Source organism: Corvus moneduloides, chromosome 1, assembly GCF_009650955.1.
Source record: "Corvus moneduloides isolate bCorMon1 chromosome 1, bCorMon1.pri, whole genome shotgun sequence".
NCBI lineage: Eukaryota > Metazoa > Chordata > Aves > Passeriformes > Corvidae > Corvus > Corvus moneduloides.
In genome coordinates this window covers 108997873-109013120 of record NC_045476.1, presented here as the reverse complement: position 1 = coordinate 109013120, position 15248 = coordinate 108997873, and the positions used below count along the sequence as shown (strand labels likewise).

Here is a 15248-nt window from a genome sequence, read left to right as displayed (position 1 = left end):
CAGTGAGCCCACGGGTGCCCCACTTGACTCCCCTCACGCAATCAGGCCAGGTTTTCTTACTGGATCAACCCCAGGTTTCTCAGAGTGTCAAATGTCTCGTTCCATAAAGCAATTTATTCATGGTGCAGTAACACAGAAACAGCCACAGCTGGTGCCTCTGAGAAGGGACCCCCAGCAAAGGAACCGCTAGGCTTTTATACCCCCACAGTCCAAGCCACATGCAAATCTTGCTCTTACTCATAAGTCTTTGCTCCTGCTGTGTCTCCCAGTGTCCATTCACCTGGCACCACCAAAGGGTTGGCAGTTCATGGCCTCTTGTCTCAGGCTCCCACCGAGAGCTCCCTCTACATCTCAATGTGCAGCTTGCAAAGGGAGCTACTGCCTCACATGTATTCCTCAACAGTCACTCATCCCTGGGCACAGCCCTGCACATGCTGTCCCTGGCTGCATGTCATCCCCACAGCTGTTATTAGGGTGTTTAATCAAAACTCCTGGTTTGATTAAACAAAAACCCGGGTAGCTCACAGAATCCCAGAATCACAAAATGGGAAAGGAAGGGACCACAGTGGGTCATCAACCCCCCTGCTCAAGTCCAACCCAGAGCACATGGCACAGGGTTGCATCCAGATGGCTCTTGAATATCTCCAGTGAGGGAGACTCCACATCTCTCTGGGCAACCTGCTCCAGTGGTCGGTCACCCACACAGTAAACAAGTTCTTCCTCACACTGAGGTGGAGCTTCCTGTGCATGAGTTTCTGCCCATTTGCTCTTGTCCTATTGCTTGGCACCACCACCAAGAGTCTGGATCCATCCTCTTGGCATCCCCCCTCTATATATACACATTGATGAGGTCCCCTCTCAGCCATCTCTTCTGGAGGCTGAGCAGGTGTAGGTCCCTCAGCCCTTCCTCCCTCAGGAGAGAGATGCTCCAGTTCCTTAATCATATTTGTAGTTCTGCACCAGACCTGCTCCGGGAGCTGTGTGTCTCCTTTGTACCGAGGAGTTAGTGGTGAAGGTTTGTTTGTGAGGACCAGGGGTAATGCAGAACTGTTTTCTCAGGATGTGCCTTTCCACGGCGAGCTGTGTCAGGGGAGGTTTAGGTTGGGTATCAGGAAAATGTTCTTCACACAGAGGGTGGTTGAGCACTGGAACAGGATCCCAGGGGAATGGTCACAGCACGAAACCTGAAAAGAGTTCGAGAAGCGTTTGGATAACGCTTGGATAACACACACGGGTGTGATTCTTGGGGCTGCCCTGTGCAGGGCCAGGAGCTGGAGCTGGATGACCCCTGCGGGTGGCTGCCCCCGGGCCCGGCCGCACGCCTCCTGCGCATGTGCGCTGCGTCGGCGCTCCCACGGGCGCGGGAGGGGCGGGGCGGTGACGCAGGCGCGTGACGCGCGCGCCGGCCCGGGCACGCCCCCGCGCTCCTCCCCGCGGCCGCTCGCGCTCGCCGGGCCGGCGCGAGGCTGTCAGTCAGCCGGGCACCACCGCCGCCGCGCGCCAGCCGCCGCCGCGCGCCCTCCTTCCCGCCCTTCCCGCCCTTCCCGCCGGGCTCCGAGAGGACACACCGGGAGCGGCCATGAAGATCTGGAGCTCGGAGCACGTGTTCGGGTGAGGGGGCCGGGCGGGGGGGGCCGGAGGGCGCGGCGAGACCCCGGCGCTTCACCGGACCGGGGCGAGCCGGGCCGCGCCGGGGTGACGGCAGAAATAGGAATGCTGCGGGCGCAGCCGACAGAGGAGGAGGAGGGAGAATGGGAACAGGCCTCGGCGGTGCCGGTCCTGCATCGCCTCGAGCTCCTTCCTGCGCGGCTGCACGCCGCGCCTGGGCTTCTACTTCGGGAATAGCATTCCAACAGGATGGAGCGGTAGAGCTGGCCCGACAGCGGGATGGTTTGATAAAGGGCTGGGTGTTTAAGAAAAATAACTTTGACACTATAAATGAAAATAAATCCCAAACTACTGATGTAGTCGATGATATATTCCAAGAGGTATGGACAGAGTGACTGTATCCCTTAGCTTAGCCTCAGGTAGTGCCGCTGCGGTGCCCAGCAGCCAGCTCTCTGAGTAAGTGTTCTTTCCATCAGAGCTTTTCTGATTGGAACGTGGTTCTGACATCCAGTTCCACCTTCGTGTAACGAGGAAACAACAGGGAAAAGTATCAAGAGGTGTGTAACAAGCTGTCCCGGGAGCTGGCGTGGAGGGCTGAGCAGTGCCGGTGCAGCTCTGGGAATGCCACCGCCGATGACTCCCCTGCTACAGGTGTCCTAAAAGTCTTGAAGCCCGAAGAGCACCCTGGGGGATAGTTCGTAAAATATTTACAAAACATCCCAGATGTGTTGCTCTAAATTTCTTTAACTACCTCAACACAGCTGAATTCCTTGCACTGATGCAGGTACTCACTGCTCAACTTCAGCATTGGTCTGGTGTAAGTGAGCAGTGGTTTCTAACAGGAAATACCCGGCAGAGGCTGCTCGAGCGTGACACAACTGCTGAGTTTGAGATGAGTATCTGTCACCTAGGGAATGCAAAAGCTATTTTTATTTGATGTTTTCTCATCAAGTTCTGTGTTAGAACACCCCCATCTTATGGCGTAATGTGTGTGGGTGTAGATAGTTCATTTGAATGGCTAATAAAATATTGTTGTGCCTTATCAGATCTCTGACTCAATCCATTAGGGACATTTAACAGAATTTTGTCATTTTCAGTTTGTATATCTTCTGTGATGGAGGTGTATAGTCACTGAAGATGGAACGAGGAACAATCCTCCAGCTCTCCATCTGCTGCAGGAATTGAGGCCTCCTTCTTCTCCTGCTTGCACCAAAAAAAGCTTTCTGACACTTTTCTTGTTAGAAAAATAACTTATTTTTCCAACTTTCTGTTTGTTCTTGTAGTACTGTAATGTCAGTGCCCTTCTGTACCAGTCTATTTTAAGACTAAAATAAAATCCATTTAGGGCCCTAAGTGCAACTCGTAAGTACAAGTTGGCACCCCTAAGCCTTCTTAAGTTAGATACCAATTGTTGAATTTTTAAACATACCTTTAAAGGCTGTAAGGCTGTCATGTTGGGACAGTCAATTATTCTGAGTATAGAAATAGAAATAATTAGGGACAGAATTTCTCTATAGGATCAAGTCCACGGTTTCTGTAGCCTCCTCTGTTTCAGAAGGAAATATCTGAAGTACTTCAAGAGCTGTGTAGACAGTCTGGCCTTGAGTAGCAGGACTGCTCCCATCCCAGGAGCTGGAGGTTATCAAAATTTGTTTCATAGAAATAGTTCTGAGTAGAGAATCCGTAAGTGGAATTCATGCTAACAAACTGCTGGAAGCGGTAGCGTAGGTGCAGACACAAGGCTGTGAGCTGATGGGGTTTCTAAACATCTGTTTCTTTATTTTGAACTTCCCAATCATCCTTTTTTTAGTACAATTTAATTTCACTTTAGCTTCTGTTCCTTCCTATAACAAAAAAAAAAAAAAAAAAAGCAATGATTTCCTCTTTAGTTTATTTGGTGTGCTTAGAATTACAGAAGAATTTATGGTGGAGTGGACTCCTGGAGGTCATCTAGTCCAGCCCTCTTCTCAAAGCAGGGCAAGCTTAAGTGTTAGGTCAGGTTGCTTTCCTGGTGGAGTTCTGGATTGAGCTGAGATTTCCACCATCTCTGTGGGCACTACTTGGAATGTCACTTCTGGCAGAGAGTGACTGTTGTCCCTTGCCTTCATTTTTCTTAGTCTTGCGTTAATAATTCCTCGCTTCAGTCTGGAGAGAATTTATTTTTTCTTCTGTTTGTGTGTCAGTACTTTCTTATTGCCTTTCCAAGCATAACTGTATTCCAAAGGGACTTCTGGGAGCTATGAAGTTGTACATCATGTACCATATTGCACAACCTATATCCTGATTTAGTATCATCTGAATGCTTGCGATTGAATACAGAATACTTACAGATACTCTCACTCCTTCCTTTTACAGACATCCCTGGGATACCGTGATCAAAGCTGCTATGAGAAAGTACCCCAACCCCATGAATCCATGTGTGGTAGGAGTAGATGTCCTCGACAGGAGCCTGGATAACCAGGGGAGGTTGCACAGTCACCGTCTTCTCAGCACGGAGTGGGGATTGCCCAGTATTGTAAAAGCGGTACGTTTTTGCAGCCTTCATTCTTTATTAAGGGTGTGATGCACTTCTATGTCATCCTCTGAATTGGAGCTGACTTCAAAGTAAAAGCTGAAATTTGTGTATGTCTGTAAATGCCTTCCAGGCTGGTCTGTGCCCTGCTCTATGGCTGATACAATCTAGACAATGAAGTCTCACCACTGATCACAGTCCTCTGGTATCCATGAATTAATTACTTTGTATTTATTTGGGGTCACTGAGAACTTGGCATTTTTGTGTTTTAAGGTTCAGTTCGTTTGTTTGATACTTAATGTTTTTTTTCCCCTTTAGATATTAGGAACGAATAGAACACTGACTTACATTGAGGAACATTCTGTGGTAGATCCAGTGGAAAAAAAGATGGAGCTTTGCTCAACTAATGTGAGTGGTGACTTAAGAAATTTCTGATAATTAGTTCTGGAAGTTGGATGTTTTGCTCTTAACATTTAGATTAGAAATATGTCCATGTCTATCATTAGAGGCAACAATTTACATGTCTTAATCAGTGTCTTAGATTACTCTTTTTCTCTTTTTCTTCTTCTCGTTATTTAAATACTTCATCATCAAACATTTGTGATTTTGTTTTTAATGCAAGATTATTTCTCAGAATGCATGTAAAATAGTTTGACTTTGAGGTGAATAAGTTCTGCCACCTCCAACAAAAGTTTTAATGTGAAATGCCTTTTTTCGTAGAATGTAAATGAAATATTGTGCTGTATTTTGGTATCCTGGGAGCTCGTAACTCTCAGATTTAACATGGGGTTGTCTGTAGGAGGGCCTCGTCTCTGCACAAGAGACATTGTCTTTCCTGAGCATTAATTTTCTGTCTAGTCCAAGTGGTGTTGTGGTGGTCTGGAAGAGCCTCTCTGAATTGCCAGCCATAAATCAGACTTGACATTCAGAGAAGGTGGTTGGTGTGTGAATGGGAACTTTGATATAATTAGATCAAGGATAGGAGTCAATGCATCATCCTTTATGGGTGTTTTTACTGACTGTGTTCTGGGGTTTATATTTTGTGTACACTATTTTGACATTAAATTGAGTGCTATTGAGTAGTGCTGCTGATAACAGAAAAATGAAAGGTGGTAAGTGAGGATTTCAGCTCTGTTTTTGTTCTTAAGATTACGCTCACAAACTTGGTGTCTGTTGACGAGAGACTGGTTTACACACCTCATCCAGAAAACCCGGAAAAGTAAGTAGAGATATTTGCGTATGTCTTTGTGTCTAGGAGACAATTTGTTAGTCCAGTTCAGCTTAGGTGTTAACCTTTCTTTATTCCCTTGCAGGACTGTGCTAACTCAAGAAGCAATTATTACTGTTAAAGGCATTAGCTTGAGCAGTTATCTGGAAAGCTTGATGGCAAACACAATATCTTCTAATGCCAGAAAGGTACATCTTTATTCTGTTTTCTCCCTCTCCCCCCCCTCCAATAATTCTTTTTTTTTGAAGCAGTAATTGCCAATGGTGTGTGTTGAATGTTATATTTAATTTCCCTAGGTTTTGTGCACAGTGTTTCAATAGATTTTTTTATAGAACCTCAGCGAGTAGAATCTAATTTCCCAAAGTATGAAAAAGTGTCACTACTAAATCTTTATTTTTCAACTAGAATTGCAGAGCAGAACAAGCAAGCTTCTGTGTGTATTCTACAGCTACAGATAGCACACAAACTTTATTAGTTGGGATGTGGTTTTTTTTGCTTTCCAAAGCAGTCTTTGCTTTTTAACCTCCTATTTCTAGGAGTTAATGCTAGTAGAGAATGTAACTTCACTTTCAGCCTTTATAATGTGGATTTATCAGTTAATACCAGCATATTTTCTATACTGCTTTTGTCAGTTGTTCCAGTTCCTATCCATTATTGAGCTGTCTCCTTGCCTTTGGCTGAAAGTAATGTACTGTAAGCGGAGCATATTCTTTGGGGAGGTGAGACTATGCTGGCTCTCCTGTAACACTGCACTGACTCCTCTGTCCTGTGCTTGCTTTTTCTATTTGGCTTGCAACCATGGAGCTGTTCTTCAGCACAGGCAGAGCTATGGGAGTGATTATTCTTGGGCATTTTGTCCTGCAGTTCTTTGGGGAAGAAATGGAATTCCTAGAGAAGCATAGGCCTTGCTGCCTAACAGCAGGATGAGTGCTGTTAGGAGTTTGAGATTGGGTTCTGCATTGCTGGAGGGGTTCAGCACAGTGGGAATCTGGCCCAGGTAACTCCTGCTATGCCACAGATCCTGTGCTTTGGCTGGCCCTTCATCCCTGTGAGGGAGGCTCCTTGACCAAGCCAGTGTAAGCCAACTTGGTAGGACCAACTAGATCAGAGAGGAGAAAGCCTCCTTTTCCACCCTTCTGTGGCTTCTCCTAAAGTGAGAGGAAAACATGTTAAAGTCAGGGATGGAGAACAAGTGATGGGTCATTTCTAGACACGGAAGAGTACATTTACCTAGCTGGGTGCTCTCTGTGTTTGTTTGAAATGGGAGGTATTTCAGTTAAATTACAGTTCTGTTCTGATCCGGTTCCCACTTAAATGTCTGTGTGGGGTGTATATTGAAAGACAGGAACAAACCGTGGCTCACAACCAAACTTCAGGCTGACCCAGAGGTAGCAAAGCATTGTCTAGTTGTCTGGTGTGCCAGATCAAGTTAGGTACACTTAAAAATGCTGGCCAGATTCCTCTTGAGGCATCAATTACATTTGCATGTCTCTATTGAAGTCAGACATAACTGTAAATATTTCGTGGTACCTGTTGAGGTGTTGCCTGTGAGAGAGCTCAGTTTCTTTTAAAGATTGTTCCATTCTGCCATTTTCAAGGGACACACTGGCTCAAAAGCTTCTTGGAAGTCAGAAATATCTTCTTGTCCTGTATATTTCACTGAAAAGTCTCTAGAGATTTTGAACTTGGCAGGAATTTGTAATTGCTGTTAGCAACTCTTTCTTTGCTAGCCAGTACCTACTGTGCTCCTACCAGCTCTTCTTGCATGCTGTGCTGTGCCTCTGTGCTCTAAGCACCCCTCTTAAACTTCATGACAGTTACTGAAAAATGTTTTGTTGTTCTGAAGAAATAGGGATTATTGAGATTTGCTCTGAGGTAGCAGTGGCAGGTGATGCATTATCATTTTTAATGATGATGAAAAAATAATTTGCCATTTGTTGTAAATATTTTTGTGTTACTCTAGGGGTGGGATGCTATTGAGTGGATAATTCAAAATTCTGAAAGTGCTCTAAGCTAGCAGTTCTCCACAGCTGCAGTTTGTACTAACTAGTGGTAATGCCAGCATTCTTCTTCTTGGTACAGCATTTCAGCTTTCTAGCAAATATGTGCATGGATTGTTGTCATGTGGATTTCATAAATTACCCTGCATGTCTGTTTTACACACATTGCATACAGGAATGGCAGACGTGTTCACTGCACTGCCGTTGTAGAGGGTGAGCACAGCCCTGGTCCAGGCTGGATCCATTATCCCGTGGTTGTGCCACTGGGCAGCCAACTTGCTGCAGCCATGTCTTGCGCCACACAGTCTTGCTTATGGCTTGAAGACTGCAGACAACTAGGGATGTGAAGGAGTCCTTCTACCACACGTTTGATCTGGTCCTAGTTTCTGTGATTTCAGTATATAAAGCTGGTACCTCAAGAAAATAATAAATTTGCTAGTGAGTGCAATTGGCATTATAAAAATGAAACAGAACTGTGTTTTGAGGGTATAAAATTGATTTCTTGAAACAGGTTGCCTGACAGGGGTAATCTTTTGCATAGCGGAATTGTATTTGCTTTTCTTCTGCCTGAGGAATGTTGTTGCCGTTCTGAGGAAATCTCTGCAAAGCTTGAAGCTGTCAGGATGCCAGACTGTTCCTGCTTTTCATTGGTCTTGTAGTTATATTCATGTTGGTATGATGTGTCCCTGAAGTGATGTGACTATGAACAAATCTGAGCTCAGGGTTGAGAGAACTGAGTGTATTTGCCTCTGTGAGATCTCTGTGCAGGTTGTTTTCCTTCCACTAGTCAGTGTAGCCTGTCCCTGTCATTCCTGTATTGGCTTCTGCTTCAACCAATAAGATTTCTTAAAAAGAAAGAAATCCATTTTGCTGCTTTTCCTAGTTAAGAAAGTTGGGCTTTTTACACTGCTTACTTTGAGATCTGTGTATGCCATGAGTGTTTGCTTTTACATTCTCATTCCACTAAGCTTTTATGGCTGTTTTTCTGGAAAACATCAACTGCAAAGGCTCAGCACTTATCAGTCACTTAAGCTCTACCAACAACCTTCATACACAGTGCTTGTTCTGCCAGACACGTCATGCTGCTGACACCTGCAATAATGAATAACACAACGTGCATGCCTGGGGATGAGTGTGCTTGCTTAATGACTTAATGCAGAACTTGTTGTACAGTATGAGACTTTATAGGCAGTCCTCTGTCAGATTTTTTCTGGTAACTGGGTAGTTTCATGGCACTTGGAGGCTTTGCATCTGGTTGAGATTTCTAGCTTCATTTCCTGTGCAGAATGTTCCTGAGGTCTTCCTTGTGAGTTTATTCTTAGCTGCAAAATATGGCATATAGTATATGCAGGTCTAAGGAGATATACACAGACTTATGTACTGTCAAAAACCGAAGGAAATATCTTGGTGCTCCAGTTGAATGTCATGGAATTTTTTTATTAATTTATCTCATCAACAAAGATATCGAGTAAAACACAATGGTGTGATTGTTTCAAGTCAGGGCATGAGAAGAATCTCAGTGTTTTTCTACTAAGTGTTTCGTATGGCAGGGGTGTTTGACCTCTTGACAAGTCTTCTTTGATCTATGTAACAAATATAACATCCAAGTTGTTGCTGTCCCAGTTCTCTGTGCCTGTGTCACCTCAGAGAGGATATTCAAACCTGACTTTTAAATGACCAAATGCCTGCTTACTGGAAGATGATTCCCCTCCCTGCCCCCCACTTTTTCCTTATGGAGCACTCCTCTCGGTTAATTCACAGCTGGTTACAACTTGTTGCTGTGCAGTAGCCTGCCCATGTCTGGGTGATTTTATTTGTGCTTTGCTGGGATTCCCAGGTCTTCCACAGTGGAGAAGGTGGAAGTTACCACCTGCTGAAGAACAGTCACTTTGGTGCTCAAGTGGAAGGAGCTCAGAAGTTAAATCATCCCTTCTAAAGTCTTTTATCAGCAACCCATACTTAAAGTGGACAATTTCAATAATGCTTTCTTGAATATTATTAGTATCTTTTAAAGGCATCTCTTGAACTAATTAACTTAAGCATCCTAGTTCTTGAGGTAGTTTGACGTGGAGCTGAATCTCCCTTTCTGAGCCTTGACCAAGAGCAGAACACTTTATTGTGATACCTGGATGACTTTTCTCAGTTTAAGGACTGCCTGACAGTGCTAAAGTAACAATTCTGTTTATTCTATGAGTCCCTGGAATATGGAAAACCCAAAGAGAAACCATGTCAGCCTTTCATTGACCTTACTGAGGGTCCTGAGATAACTGTGCTCCTATTCATAGTAAAACTTTATTTCTTTTCATATTATTCCAGAATAGTGTTTCTAGCCTGGAAAAAAATCCTTCAGCTTTGTTTTGACATTCTTTTTTCCTTAGGTTTTCAAAGCTGCTTATGCAGATTCTTGTTCATGCTTAATGGTTTATAAAGGACAACAGCAAGTTCTGGACACTATGAGGTTTCTGTGCACTTTATCACCTTTAATGCATACAACAAAATTAGCACATCACGGTTTGGAACAAAACTTTGTGTGTGGAGGAAAGTGTGCCTATCAGTTCTCTGCAGAAGGCTTGAACACTGGCTCCCCTGAACATTTATGACTTTTTGGGCTCAAACCCTTACCTCCAGAATTCTAGACTTGGCCAGAACCATGTGGCTCCCACTTACTGCTCTCCACTGTTTGTACTTCTTATTCTTAGTAGAGTAATAGAAGGGAATGTCTCTTGGCTTCTCTTTAAGTGAAAAAAGGCCAGGTATTTTCCTGGTCTGATCCCATCTGCTTGCTTTGGCAAAAGCTGCTATTCTGAGACTGCAGAGCTCTAAAATATTGACTTTTGTTTCGTTAAAGTCCTTCTCTGTATTTTCTTGGCTGTGTTGTGCCGCTGGCTGCATCTCGTGGTCACTGGGGTGCAGCTGCTGCAGGGTCTTCTTAAGGTAAAAGGTTTTTGACAGGCTTATTGTCCTGGGCTCTCCAGCTCTTACTGAAGCACTGGCTGTCAGTTCCAAGCTTGAGGCATTTCCATACCTTGATATGAAATGTGCAGCTCTAGTCTCTAATTAGTCTCGTTTAGATGCTGGAAAGTTGCTATGTACAAATATAGAATTCACTCTGAGTCCACTTCTGAGCTCTTGATAGATCGCTTAGCTGCTACTTCATAGCACACTTGGAAGACTTTCTTTGTCCTGGATCTTCTCAAAAACTCTCCATATAACTCATCAAACTGTGACACTTGGCTAATGAAACTGAGAACAATACCTGGATTTTGCCATAAATCTGCTGATACTCTTTGGGTGGTGGGAGCAACAAACAGCAAAAAGAGCAAATCTCTTAGGTGAGGAAGCTTGACTGCTGAATTAGGCCTTCTGCCTCGGCGTGCTGCTGGGAGCTCACACCGGCATTGCGTTTGCTTCTGGCTTAGAAATGCCTTTGCAGTGAAGTTTCCGTAAGAAGATGCTAAGAAATCATCAGTATAATCTGGTATCAAACTATGCAGGGCATGGCATTGATTTTAAAACAAGTTTCATGTCTGACAGAGGAAGAACTATAGAAACATGAGCAGTGGTGGTGTGTCTGTTCTGATCCTAAATTCTGGTATTTTTCTGGCAGGGTCGGGATGCCCTGGAGTGGGTGATCAGCAAACTAAACACAGAACTGGAGGAGCTGAAGTCCACGCGCGAGGGGATCAAACCAGCCATGGCAGCAGCGTCCACGGAAAAATAAAGCCAAATATTTGGGTTCACCAAATAAAACCAAGGAACTGACAGAAAAGTCTTATTTTTCAGACTGCTCTGTAGAGCTCCCTCCCAAGGCTGATCTGCAGAGGTTTTGTACATTTATAAGAATACTGGATCAGCGGAAAAGTAACCTCATCCATCATCTCCACAGCAGCTCTTGTTGCCTACTGAAGATTAAATTGACCTGCAGATGCTCTTTTCATTTGAACAATTTATGTTTAACACTGGAAACAAAACATTTAGCACATTTAAAACAGCCTAAATGTGCCTTTTTAAACAAAGGTAGAGGGCATGTTATATTTACACCATCTCAAACTGAAAAACTTGAAAAGAATGTGTGGGATTAAGGATTTTCCGTGTGAACTTTTGTTCTGTGAAGGGCTGATAGGTCCTAGAGCACTGAATTTTGTCTGGTTTGTAATCTGATAATGTCTTATGGCCAGTTAAAGGGAACTACATGAGTCAGAACATGATACTGTAGAATTTGATATTTATCTAGAGGATCATCTTGAAAGGCTACATCTGGTGTGGAGCTAACTCTTAGGTTGTTTAAATGTGCTGCCTGAACAAGACACACTTTACCTCTTAGATGTTTGTATCCAAACAAAGATAAAGTTTCTATTGGTGTTAATAGCCTAAAATAGTTTTTCTGGTGGGGACAAGGGTATAATTTATTTTCCTATTTATTAATTTGTCCTAGTTCCTCCCCCCCTCATGAGGACAGGAGTAGTGATTACTGGAAGGTGCTGGAAATCTCTAAGAAGGGTACTTGAATGCTACTGGAATTAAGAGACTGTGCTGTACCACTGGTCCTTGCTCTTCACATCATGTCTTAACTGAGGGAGAAATTGATGCAGTAACCAGAAGAGTTGAAATGAGAGATGAGCAGAAAATTTTAAATCCAAATGATAAGGTTTCATAAGGAGAAACTTTTCATTCCCTGAATGGAGAAAACAAGAGTACAAGAACAAAAAATGGACTCTCCTTTGTGAGTGCTTTCTGTTGACTACCAGTGTAACCGAACCTTTTCAACACTTTTCCACATGGGTACAAAATGGGTTTAAAATCCTTTTAAATGCTTCTCATTGTCTGGAAAAATACTTCAGTAACTGCAGAAACGGTTTCCTATTAAATAAGCATAAATATATATTGGTAATGACTGTAGCTGTGTCTGATGTTTACAGAATTGTCATGTTTGATCCAGGTGTAGTATATGTTTCTCAGACAGAACCCTCTGTTGGGGCATTTTAACTTATTTTTTGGTGTGCACACAAAGTGAAATAAGTGTTGCAAGGATGTTTACTTGTTCAAGTGGCAAGCATGTGCTCAGGAAGCTGTTAAAGAGCATGAGTAACTTCTGAAAAAATAGAAGAGTAAAATGTTGGTCACTGTTTTGATCTGATAATTTTAAAGTGTTTGTAGCTTAAGGGAATTTTCAGCATTCATGTTCTGGTTAGTTTGAAAGTAAACTTTAATTTGGATGTAACTAAATTACATGATCCTAATGAATAAATCTACTTTAAAAAGTATGTCTATTAGTTGAATGCAATTATATTAATAGTAAATATTTACATTGCTCTTTTTATGTGGACCTAAATCCCTTCCTATTTTGGAACAGAAACTTAGACCTTAAAGCAGCCTCTGTCTGGAAGATACACTGGATAGCTTTGGTGCGGGTCAGCTGTTGTCCCCTTCTCAGAAGTGATGGCACTTCCTGGGTGAGGAACACAGAAGATGTTCTAGCTCCTGGTGCTGTTCTGCTAGGAAGGGGAGTGCAGCTATGGCAGAGCTCTGCACAAAAGAAGGGAAAAGTTGGTGGTGTGTGTACATTTGGAAACGTGTGCTGCAGCGTTTCCATACATGTCTACTGGAGGTGGTGAGACCGTGACCGTCCGCAGGGCTAGGAAAGCCTTTGGAGAGGTTCTTGTATTGCTTTGTGTGGGAGAAGAGTTGTCTAAAGCTGCTTCTTGCATCAGAAATGAAATATTTGCTTAGTGTTGTCTTAAGGCTGGCTGACTTGAGCACAGCACTTCCAGCGCTGGCTTCCCAGAAAAGTCACCACGGGCTCTCTGGAGCCGAACTCCTCTGCCACACCCTAAGGTCGGTACCAATGACACATCAGTTTTCTGGGTTACTTCCTTGACACTTTGTCTCCTTCTTGCAGGAACTAAACCCTATCTGCTTCTGTTGCAGCATCTCCTTTCTGTTTCCTTCCCTGCTGGTTTTGGGCTGCTTTCGCTCCACCATTTCCTGCCACTTAGGAACTATGTGGCTAAATGCCTGGTTTTTCAGTCTTGTCTGCTGCTCCACTTGCCAGGCATCAGCACCTTTCCTACCTGTGCTCAGTCCTCTCCTGCTTTTCTCTAGGCTAAAGGAGAGCAGGGAAGCTTTGGGTAGGAAAAGGATTACTTTTTTCCCCAAGGCCCTTTGTCATTCAGCTGCCTCTCGTCTCAGGGGTGGCTGCCAGTTGTGTATCCATGGGATGACTGATCTTCCTGCGGCTGCTCATTTTGCCAGTGTGTAGAAAGGGCCTTGCAGGGGTCACACTGGGGTCAGGTGGGCTCCAGTGTTTAGCAGATGAAGTGGTTCCTAATTTCCCATAAGCTTTCCTGGGCAGTTTTTACCCTTCTGCTCTCTGCCTGTATTGTTTGCATATGGGGCTTCCATCCTTCTCCCTAGGCCATGTGATTGATCAGATCAATGGGATCCAGTGGGATCCCTCGCTGTCTGTGCTGTGCATAACACTGTTTTTGAAGCATCCCAGTTCCCATTCCCGTTCTTAGACTGTTACAGTCTGAGTTGGCCCTTGAGGCAAAAAACACCCTGCCTTTGGAATTGCTTATTTTTGGCTGCTCCTTAGAGAAACTCCTCCATCTTTTCTTTCTTTACTGGAAATGGCTCAAAAATATTTCTGTAGTCAGTTTTATGTCACGTGCATTGACTAAGGTGTCTCAAAGACAGAAAGCTGCATGTGAGGGAAAGTGTTAGGCTGCTTGTGGGAGCAGCAGAGTGCAGCTTTTTGGATTGGAGCAGGAGGAAAAGTATGTAGGAGGAAAAAAATGTGTAAAGCAGAATTGGTGTTAAGTCAGCACTGATCTACTTGGAGGGATCTTGAAGTGCTGGGGACCAAGCAGAAGAAAGCTCAGTGCTTGTAACTGTGTTGATTAATAGGTAGCAAGTGCCATCTTGAGTAAGAATCCTACACTCTGAGAGTTGAAAGCAGAACTGAAGTAGGATTTTGTGAGAGGGAGGGTGTTTGCAGCAGTTGTTCAAGCTGCAGTTTGGTGTTTCTCAGCTGCTGGGTTGCAATTCAAGGGAAACGGAGTGGGGTGTGTGATGTAGGGAGGTGGCTGGATTTTAAGAATTTGGTGCCAGCACATCAGCTCTCCATAGATAGAAGTGTAGCTGCTCCCCCGTCCCTGCAGCTGCATCACTCATGCCTGCTGGAAGGAAGAAGCTGGGAATAGCTGGTTCCTGACTGCGGGGGAAGCAGCAAGGGAACCGCAGCAGTGGTTCCCAGACTGTGGCAAACTGGGCATGCTGGTTCTTGGCCCTGAAGGATTTTAAGATGTTGAAGATACCAGACTTGAGGTAGGCTGGCTTCTGTTTGAGGTCTGCTTTTCGTGCTGGTGCAGGCTTATGTTAGCAACAAAAAGGTGTTAACTTAAGACAGTGTTGTCAAATGGTCTGGTGTGTAATTAACTGGGTTTGTGCAGACTATCCTGTCCTTTTCTTAATTTGGCCTTGTGCCTGTGTGAGTCTTCCATGCTCCTCCATGCTTCTTATTTCTTTTCCTCCATCAGGTCAGCAGGCACGATGGAGGAAGGGTTATGTTTGTTGGGACAACAGGCAGTCCTAGTGAAAGCTCCTGTTTCTTCAAGATTTGCTTAAGGTATGCAAAGGCATTGAGCTGCAGCACGTGGTGCATGTCAGGAACTGCTGCAGAGCACAAAGTGGGCACGGATGTATCTGACAGTGTAATAACCTAGCACTGAGTAAGATGACCAGCCATGTTCCTTGATGTGACACTTTTCATTCAAATCCTCAGGAGGAGCAGTGGTGGGTAGGCAACACCATTCCTACTGTTGCACCTTCCCAGACTGGGAGCTGTGAAGGGCAGGCCTGTAAAGTGTCCATGCACCTTGTGGTGCTCTCCAAAATAAAT

The 15248-nt window shown here is 44.2% G+C and overlaps 1 protein-coding gene across 2 annotated transcripts; it reads left to right on the top strand.

The window, feature by feature from the left end:
• The first annotated feature begins 1449 nt into the window (after nt 1-1449).
• Nucleotides 1450-12612, top strand: PRELID3A (PRELI domain containing 3A). Of its 2 annotated transcripts, XR_004242522.1 has the most exons (7): nt 1453-1611; nt 3964-4132; nt 4439-4528; nt 5269-5339; nt 5434-5536; nt 7312-7424; nt 10956-11031. XR_004242522.1 is itself a non-coding variant. In XM_032121533.1 (6 exons), exons 1-6 carry the CDS (start codon nt 1580-1582, stop codon nt 11067-11069), a joined length of 579 nt encoding a protein of 192 aa, XP_031977424.1. In that variant the 5' UTR covers nt 1450-1579; the 3' UTR covers nt 11070-12612. The 2 variants fall into 2 exon arrangements, 1 of the variants encoding a protein (XP_031977424.1); XM_032121533.1 differs by lacking the exon at nt 7312-7424 and having other exon boundaries at nt 1450-1611; nt 10956-12612.
• Nucleotides 12613-15248: the final 2636 nt, after the last annotated feature.